Raw genomic sequence first — 10,291 nt, 5'->3', positions numbered from 1 at the left:
CCTCCCCCCTCCCCATCTGGTAGTGCTAGGCCTAGGCATATCGAATGGTTTTGCACTGATAAAGGCACTCTTATTCTCTCTTTTTGCCAAGAAGAGCTATATTTTTTTCAAGTACAAGAAAAACCATCCATTAGGTAACGTGTGAATCGCATGGGGCCCTAACGACAGTGTTAGATGCCGTTGGTCCGTAACACGCAACACTACTTTATGGATATGTGTTTGTCTGTACTAGTTGCTATCAAATTTCAAAACAAGCTCTCTCACTCTCACAAATGGTAGATGTTGCTGTTCAGATTGCAAGCAATCGTCACCCTAAAACAGATGTCCTCTTTAGCAGCAACAACACAAAAAAAAAAAAAGAAAGTCAGCTGCAATAACATCCCCTTTTGACCATCCATCTTTTAATAGGAGCCACAAGTAGAGCATTCCAGTCGCTTTCATATCAACAATTGAAGCCACTCGGCAAATAAAAGTAACCTCGTACAAAGAAACCAGGGGCAAAATAACCATTGGATTCCACAACGTCTGATCCAAATAACCGTATATCAGGATCCGCAAGAAAAGCTTCAGCAACAGAAAAGCAACACTCTTACACCCTGTAGCTTGTTTATACGAGATTCCATGTGGCACAAACTACTCGGCAACAAAACTCGTATCTTCGTAACAGATCAAAGCCTTCTGAAGAAACTCTTTTAGACCAAAGGAGTATACCGAAAGCTATTCTGATAAACAAGACGTCAGTGATCATATTCCCATGCTAATTTTTGCCACTTGGAAGTTACAGATATAGCTCCACATTAGACCGTATAGCACAGGTCCATGAGCTAGCTTGACTTCCGAATCTTGTAGCTTTTCATATGCATAGTTACAAAGAAGGCCTTTCGGCTGCCCAAGGCTTTGTTACAAACCAACTTAGATATCAAATTTTGGACTTCAGAAGGATGAGAAAGGGAAATTTAGAGAAAGAGATCGTCATCACTTTGGAAGGATGAAGAAAACCAACAAACCACCTAGGTTTGGTGTCACCAGATGGCCCTTACCGATCTCCTTGCTCATCATTACATCATAAGAGGAAAAATCCTAGAGCAGAAACAAAGACTAACAGCAGGATGGACATGCATAGAATAGGAAGTATGAAATATCAGTAGGGCCAGAACCAGAAAGCCTGGTCCTCCACTGGGAAAACATAATTACATGAGTTGTCTTCAAGCTTCATGGAGCTGCATCCTTTAATTTCCTCGTCCTCATCGACATGTAAGAGAACAGCCCTATCAGGTTTGAAGACATTTGAAGAGCCTGCCTGCCCCATAAGTGGAGAGAGTACTCCATCAGTGCACCCAGGGCTACCCGAGTCTGATACCGTACTGTTGGCAGAGCTGAGATCCTCTGGTTTACACAGCAGAACATGCATATCAGGTTTTTTCTCTTCAAAAACTGAAGCCATGTCTAGTTTTTCCAGCAGGAGGGGAGGATTTTTGATTTCGTGTGTTTCTAAGTCGCCCTTCTCCCTTTTACAAAGATTGTCTGTGAGAAAGAGAACCTGTTCGGGAGAAAATTCTTAGGGATAAGGGAGATATAATTTATGTTCTGAATATATTTTGCAATAGAGGAAAGACAGACAGAGATCAGGACAAATCTTTTGACTGACAGTACGTAAATTTTGGAAAGGCATGTCACAATAGCATTTTGGTTTCTTGTCTTCCTCAATTGCTGTTGTGGTAAAATAAAAACGACAGAGCAGTTTCTTGAACAGAAGATGAGGAATTAATTCTTATGAAACATCATTCGGACAAGCATGAAACATATAGCAAACTGTGCAAGACACATGACCAAGAAGTAGTATAACGGACTCATAATAAGAAAATGAACGTGATCATATGAACTATTCCTCAGCATCTGATGCACAAAATCTTTAAAACTAGAGGAATCCTTTTTCTACAGCTTGACAATAGTCGTGTCAATTCGAAAAGAGAGCAAAATTTACATCTACTCATGCTTTCAGGGTATTGAACATGATTAAGAAACAAAGAGTTTTAGCATTGTACGGTGTTGTTAATGCAAGAGATCATGCACCCAAAAATTAGTTTCAAGCAATTTTTAAAGGGGATGCAGGTTTCAGCTGAAAAAAATGGAGAGAAGCAGTATAAATTTATTTGCTTTGACTGAAATGGATTACCTCTGCTTTCAGCTTCTCCTTCTCCTTGAGTAGTTTCTCAAAATCAGCCTTGAGAACATCATAGCTGGACTTAAGCGCTCCATAATCCTTCTCCATCTGCTTTGTCTTCCATCGGGCCCGGCGGTTCTGAAACCATATGGCTACCTGTCTAGGCTGAAGGCCAAGATCCTTTGCAAGCTGAATCTTTCTCTCTGGTTCGAGCTTGTTGTCAAGAGCAAAATTCTTCTCCAGGAGCTCAACCTGGTCAACCATTAGCCGCCTCTTCTTATCTGGTTGGCGACAAAACTCCTCCAGGTTCACCTCACCGGTCTCATCCAAGTCAAGGGACCGGTAAAATGATCCTTCATTGGTGATCCCACGAACATTTTCAATATTCATCATGGATTTCAAGCCTAGGGACAAAACGAATTTTAACTTAGAGTTCAATATGTATCTTCTAACTGTGGCCATGTATAGCTTGATCTACCAGCTTGAGTAACATAGGAAATAGAAAACTATCATCGTGTATCCAACTTTCTATGTGTTCACAAACAAAATATCGTTTCTAAATCCATTTCACTATCGCCATAAAATTTGATGGAAAAAGAATGAGTAAAGAACATTTTGCTCTATATCTAAATCAAATTAATAACTGCAAACACCTTTTTTAAGGGAAAAATCACGAAATTGCCTCGTCAAATTGCCTACAAAAATGTCATATGAATATTCGAATCCAAGATAAGGCCATCATGTAAGTTACTTGATATTTAGTTTAAAAAAAAAAAAGAAATGCTAAAAACGAGAAGTACAATTAGTGGGAGTATTGATCAAAGCGCAGTTTTTAAGCTGAAGTCTCATACACTTAATACGTATCCTGATATCATAATTCAAAAAGTCTCGATCATAGTAGTTTGTTATGCTCATGTCAAAAAATCCATCAGCTTAAGTAGAAATCAAATAATTTTTCGACAAGATTATCTGGCCTCAATAAGAGAGATGCTTCTAAGATTGGTTCCAGAAAAACTTCAGAAGCTCAAAACTTCAGATGGATGAGTAATGGAAAACGCATACTAGGAAAAAGTACCAAGATCAAACTCCAATCCAACATCAGTGGCAGTAACCCTCTTGCAAACCTTTATACAAATCCCCCCACCCCCACCCCGAACAAAACACACACACACACACATATCTCCACTTTGACCATCTAAAAAGCTTAGCAGGCAAATAAACAGCTCAAAATTAGAATCAGATCAAAGAAAATAAGAGAATAAACTGAAGCCGAGCACTAAAAAACTATCACCCGAACTAAATTCCAAAATTCAAAACAAGCCGAGATGGTTACCAAGGAATCCGCCATGAGAAGAGTCCGAAACGAGCAGAGATTCGATAGCGTCGGAGGGAAACCCTTCGTGCCGGAGCAAAGCCGCCATATTTGGGGCCCCATACGCCCTCATTCCCGCCATATTCTTCCCCCCTCTCCCTCCCTCACTGTCTTTTTTTCTTCTAAACTGTCTTTCTCCAGATAGTGTCTTTTCCCCCGAAACTTCTCAAAACTTTACTCCTTCCCGACCTCTCTCTCTCTCTCTCTCTCTCTCTCTCTCTCTCTCTCTTCCTCTTCTTCTCGCCCTTTCTGTCTCTGTTCTTCCCGGAACTCTTTAGCGAGCCGGCTTAAGATCAGAAGGCCATGCTTTCTCCCTTCCGAAAGGTCTCCTACACCCGTTACTTCTCTCTTCTTATGTAGCTAGTGACGGAAGAAGCGGGTGATCATGATGACAGAGGCGTTGGAAGAGGCAATAGAGCAGGGGCTACCAAGAGCCATCTCTTAGTTTCTCTCCCCCTCCCAGGGGAAGAGGAGTTAATGGAAGGAGACGAAGATTGGGGCGTGGGTGGAAAGAATTCCGACGGAGAAGACAGAGACCAGTGGTGGGAGAGAAGAATGGAAAAGGATTTGGTTTTGTTTTGTTTTGCTCTGGTCTCTCCCTGCTATTTTTCCCCTGTCCGGAGAGCTTCGAGGGCAGGGGTTTATAAAGATCGCAGTGGCATCACTAGGCGATGCCACTGCTGCTTTCTTGGCTCGCTGATGGCTTGGAGTTGAAATGGCCGAAATGCCCCCACGTTGTCTTCACAAACAAAGTTGCTCGTTGCAGTCCTCTACAACTTTATTTATTTTTTTAAGTACAACGGCTGCTCCGGAATAGATGCAGCCAATTGAATCAAGAACAAAAATTTAATACAATAATATTGAAGGAACCTTTCGATGAGTCCAGAGAATCCTCTCTAAATTGCTGAGCTATATAGAAGGCAACTCAGTCAATTTTACTATTAAATCAAAGTTTTAAAGCATGAATCTCATTGTCTATGCGACTTTTGTTCACTCTCTTATATATTCAATCCATTAGCACTTAATTCAAAGGCTGCCAATCTTATTCAGGCGATTATCTGTCTTTGTATTCACCTAACCTTTCTATTTTATCTCTTTTTTGAGTTAAATGGATGTTAAAAGTTTTACTTATAAGAACTTACCATCTTTGATACATCTCATTGTATCTTATAAAAAAAGCGCATGTTGAGTAACGGATGTACCGATATAATAATAGAATGGTATTGCTACGAGATCTAAGACTGAGACGATGTATCTTGAGTGAAAACCATTGGTAAAAATATCTCTAGTTTCATATTCTAATTTCTATGGATTCCTCATGTCCTGCGAGCACCTCTTAAAAAAACCTTGAAATAATTGAACTCTAGACACAATAATCCACAGGAAACTAGGATTAGCATGGCTAAGGTGACACGCATACAAGTGGAACTGGTAAAGATAATCCACCCTTAGAATTTTCAGCCATGCCTACACCTTCCAAGCTTGATGATGACACTTAAAGAGCATCTGCTTGCATCTATGCCATGCCACGTCTTTTTTTTTTTTTTAAGAATCTAAACAATACAAAACTCAATTTTGTTCCATTCCACTCATTAAATCAGAGGAATCCTTGATGTTACAGCGACATATTTAGGATTATCTTTGTCCAAAAGAAGAGTTCAGGTGGTCCAATAGTTACAAAACTTCTGTCCGCATACCACTAATCCCTGCTTTTTTCAGTGTCTATCATTGTTCTCAAGACAAAACAAACCGAAATAAATTTATCCTGGTTTCGACGTTAAGCTAATGTTACGGTGTCTATCCTGTTCTCGAGATAGGTTCACCATTGTATAGCATCAAGCACCTGATGAATCGCTATCTTAACCTGGGCTAGTTTACATAATGTTTATTGAACTTATAATAAATACACATGAACTACATTGCATGTAGTTCAAATGCACCAAAATTTGCAAAAGGTGAGCCTACTTCGTGAATTGAGTTACAAGTCCAACAACTAGACCACAATTCTCGACGAACTTGAATCTTATAAGATGGGAATATGCTTGGACAATAAATTAATGAAGACGACTCAAAACCTTACCGATGCTACTACTAATTAATGAAAGCAAACTTATAAGTGGTACTGGAAGTTTCGCTTGAAAAAGGTTACCTTAGCATTACCTACATTACATGTGGCATATTATAACCTAAATAAGAAAAATGTTAGCTGATTATCATCATCGCCCTCGTTATTATCATTATCTACATAGGTATTCTTTTGAAAGACACATTAAGGACATTGATTCGACCTTCATCGGAATAGGAAGCTGAAAATCCAAACACCGAGTTGCTCCAAAATGCAAGTTAGAAAGGTAAGATCAGTTCAGCCTATTGGTTCAACCTCGTGATCTTACTGGTTACTTGAGTTTAAATCTTGTACATATTAGAGCTAGAGAGAGATGTATGTGTAGTTCATTGCCAATGTGTCTTTCTCTACATGATCAAGAAAGAGAGAGATCTTATATAAGGTGTGTCTGTGAGACATTTTTGTCTCCAAACAACATTTGCGTCACAAAACCCAGGTTGGCTGCAACACATTGATACATATTACATGGAACCGGTTCTTCTAGAGATTTAATAATAAAATCAATAATCTTTTTAACATATTCAAGTAAGTAATATATCACTGTCCAAAGAGAGATAAAGGACTTCATGCTGCTGCAAACCATATGAGCCATAGCAAGTACGAGTCAAGATGAGTTCATGGTGCTCTGCAAAGCTGTTATTTATTTATTTATTTATTTCTATTTTTATTTTTACAATGGCGATTCATACGTAACGGTTCTGAATGCGGCTAATAAATCAGAAAACAGTAGGCCACTAAAAAGTTCCGACAAGGATTATTGATTTTTTCTTATAAAGTCCTTTTAAGTGATGGATAGTAAATAATGCAATTCAATCAGCTGTTGATATGTATGCCGTGCTCTATATCTATATATATATATATATATATATATATATATATATATATATATATATATATATATATATATATATATATATATATATGTATATGTATGTATATATGTATATGTATGTACGTATATGCTGGGCTTTGGGGTCGACTTTGAGGTGCAAAAGGAGTGCGGCGGAGGACGGGACCTCGGAAATCCCGTCTTATCAGGAGTCGCATTCAGAGGCGGGAGCTTGTCGGAGCTTTATGGACTCGGTGGGGGAGGGGTGACTCGACACACCCCCACCCCCGTCCCCTCTCTATCTCCTTCGCTGCCGTCCTCAGCCCAGCCAGGCCCACGGGAATCTTTTGCTCGCTACGTGGGCCTAGCGGACGGGAAACGACTGGATGAGCGGGTCTCACATCACCGGTAAGCTCAACAACCGAACACCATTGACGTATGGATTCCGTAGCATTTGATCCTGGGAATGCAGTTAAGACTCTGGCAGGATAGCAAGGGCATGTTTGGATGAAAGGATTCATGAATCGGATCGGTGGATTTGATCCAGCAAAATCAAACGGCTGGGTTACCTATATATTTATAAGTGTTCATAAATAGTTTTGGAATAGGCTGATTTTTGTTTTTTCTTATAAAATTCTAACCGGCCTACTCAAAAATTATTTCTGAATACTTATGAATATAGACCTAACTCAATTTATAATCCTATAATTTTGTTGGTTGTACTGGACCAGTCGTCAAATCTAAATAGATCCTAAAGGCTCGTTTGGTTCGTAGAAAAAAATTTCTCTCACCAATTTTTTTTTTAAAAAAGCTAATTCCTAAACATATAGTGCCTAAAAAAATAGTTTTGATATATTTAGTTGACCATGGAAAAGTAATATACTTCAGAGTGGTTTATATTTGGTTTAGCATCTACTTTCTTGAGATGTTATGTGAAACATCTATTATATGCTCAATAAAGAGAAAGATTTTATCTATATATTTTGATAGCTTAAATGGTAGTTTTCCAATATCTCTTGTGGATTTTTTTTATAAAATATGAAAATTTTATTTTTCTGAGAATACTATTTCTCATTTCTTTCATTTAAAAACTCCAACTAAATAAAAAAAAAAATTCTTATTATTTTTTGACCAATCACACTTTCTCCTTTCGCTTTCCCGCGAACTTCACCGGTCCTAAGAGTATTTTAAATCCCATGGCCCATCTTGGCAATTTAACATTGTTTATGGGTGCATATGTAGAGCTTGTGATAACCTAGGTTGCCACTGACAAATCTAGTCCGAGAGTGCAAAGATTGGAAGAACTCGGTGTGGTGGATCAAGAGAATAGAGGACATTCTTGGACCCTAGGTTATTTCTATCAAGGATCTAGGATTTAAGGGCCCAACTATGTCTATGTATTTAATGCATTGTAATCCCTTAGTTGATCATGGATTTATTATTTTCCTTTTGGTTAAACACTAAAAATATATTAAATAAATTTTGAAAATCAATCAAAGTAAATAGGAAATAAAAAATATGAAATGAAAAGATAGAGAAAATAGCCTACCTCATTAAAATGCCAGTAATATAAAATAATAATATAAAAAAATCGACGATTAAAAATTTACAAACTATAAACAAAAACAAGACAAAACTATGAAATATAAATAAAAAATAAAAAAAACATACTTAAAATGCTAGATGTAAATAAATAGTAAGGGCAAAAAATAAAAGCGGCAAATAAAATAAATATTATAATGGAATTATAAATTATAATAATTAAACGAAATAACATAATATAAGTATATAAAAATTATACTAGTAGAATAAAAAATGAAATAAATAAAGTAATGAAAAGGAATTGAACATCATAGGTCAATGGTTTAAAAAAAGTAATATAAAACTGCTTCTACTTTTAATATAAAAATAACTATATTAGATATTATAATTAAACTGTTATTTCTTTTCCATGTATCTCTATGTTGCATGTTGAGAATGTTGGAATAGGAATTCTGATTCCAATTCGTTGCTTTTTATTTCTATTCCGCTCTGATTTCTATTCGGATTCCCCCTTTGTTTCCACAAACCTAACACAGCACAAGAGCAATGATTATAAGTATATAATATCACTCTCGACATGACTCAATTGATGACCGAGGCTTGGATATGCACCAACTTCGAGGTTTTTTTATTAGCTTTTTCATTCTGAGGAAGCAACCACGAGGAATATTTTGATGGCCCCATGAAATTCTTGCTAGCTGCTGCAGGAGGTACTTGTATATAATAGTTACAGTAACGCTTTTCTATTTCTTTTTCGTTTTTTTTAAAAGAACTAGTATGGCAGAAATTTTAGGGTGACAAAGGGATCCAAATCTAGCTCCTTAATACCAACCTCAAAGACTTTATCAACTGTACTAATTGGTAGCCCTAACTGCAACAACAATTTCAAATTTTAATCTTTGCATTAAAAACATATGGAATGACCTGTAGAAACATGAATTTATTATGTATTATATGGACTGCTTGATCCATTTAACTTTATTATTTTTACAATAATTATATCCATGATAATTCATATAAATACATATTTATGCTACCATCCTAGACCGCTGATATAAATATGAAAATATCTAATGCTGCAATCCTTCCTCTTCTATTGTTTTCGGATACAACTCTTATGGCAATTTATAACTATTTATGAGGTCAGGTTGTTATTGGTATCTATATTAATGAAAGTTATTGGCAAGAGTTATTGGTTTTTTATTGGTTTAGACTAATATTGATATCATTGATATCAAATGAACCCATGTCTACAATTCCTTGGTTATAATTGTTAGGTAAGCTAACTTTGCCTCTCTTTTATTGCTTCTCCATAGATGTACACAATTTATCTCTACCAAACTCAGAAGATTGTCACATATCTTTGCTTTTAACTTGGATCGTGTCATTCGAAGCATTCACTTCGACTCAACTCTCTGTTAAAGTAAATGTATGATAAAATCTGTACTATGTCAATATCTTCTTTTTTTTTTTTTGCCCATGATATCCTTGCTGCATGGTAGACTTAATATAATCAAACATGCACCACCCATTTCAATAAGTAAAGTTAAAGCATGATTAAACGATCATCTATTCAAAAAAACAAATAATGCGTCAAACTCCTTATCAATTAAAGTTTTTGCCTCATTGGTGTTCTAACTGTCATCTACCATCACATGAATATCGCGGACACTAATTATGCAATATCTCATGAGAAACATGTATAAAAGCTCGAACCTATCACCCCACCACTCACTTCCTATCTCTAACCTAAATTTTATCCCCAAACAAGCTCGCAGATAATATTTCCACACCCCCACATCAAGCGCTAACATATCCAAAGTTCACACCCATCCCCATGTTCCCTCACCTCAGAGAGGCATGCAAACGGCGAGAGACTAATGAATGCAGGTTGAATAAAAAGGCCAATAGCATCGTATTATGGAAAGCTTTTTTAGCTTTATCTGGATATTTTGGGATGCTGTAATGACTGATACTAGTGGTTACGTATATTTTAGAAGTTTGTAAATATAACCGTTGCAATGATAAAAAGGCAAACGTTAAATTGGGTCGGATGCGTTCCTCTCGCACGCGGAGGCAGCATAGGTGGAATAAGCCAACGGACCAGATGTCCCTAGGTGGAAATGTTGACGGTCGATCCATGCACGGACATAGAAAATTTAAGCGGCCGTCCGTACAAAAAAATCCTCAGCAACGTAACTCGCAGCATTCCACCACCCTCGCTTTCTGCTAAATTCCCACCGCCTGCCCGCCCTGCCC

The 10,291-nt window shown here is 37.2% G+C and overlaps 1 protein-coding gene across 1 annotated transcript; it reads right to left on the bottom strand.

Annotated features, from left to right (window-relative positions):
• Nucleotides 1-204: 204 nt before the first annotated feature.
• Nucleotides 205-4,196, bottom strand: LOC103720525 (uncharacterized). The gene is made up of 3 exons (XM_008810273.6): nucleotides 3,498-4,196; nucleotides 2,177-2,568; nucleotides 205-1,540 (listed from the first exon to the last, which is right to left on the bottom strand). The coding sequence occupies exons 1-3, from the start codon at nucleotides 3,616-3,618 to the stop codon at nucleotides 1,142-1,144; spliced, it is 912 nt and encodes a 303-aa protein (XP_008808495.4). The 5' UTR covers nucleotides 3,619-4,196; the 3' UTR covers nucleotides 205-1,141.
• Between the last annotated feature and the right edge of the window lie 6,095 nt (nucleotides 4,197-10,291).

This window comes from Phoenix dactylifera, chromosome 9 (genome assembly GCF_051530095.1).
Source record: "Phoenix dactylifera cultivar Ajwa chromosome 9, Ajwa_hap1_PhDact_Kaust_v1.1, whole genome shotgun sequence".
Classification (NCBI taxonomy): domain Eukaryota; kingdom Viridiplantae; phylum Streptophyta; class Magnoliopsida; order Arecales; family Arecaceae; genus Phoenix; species Phoenix dactylifera.
Note: the sequence above shows the minus strand (reverse complement) of the source record. Positions and strands in the feature narration are given on the sequence as shown.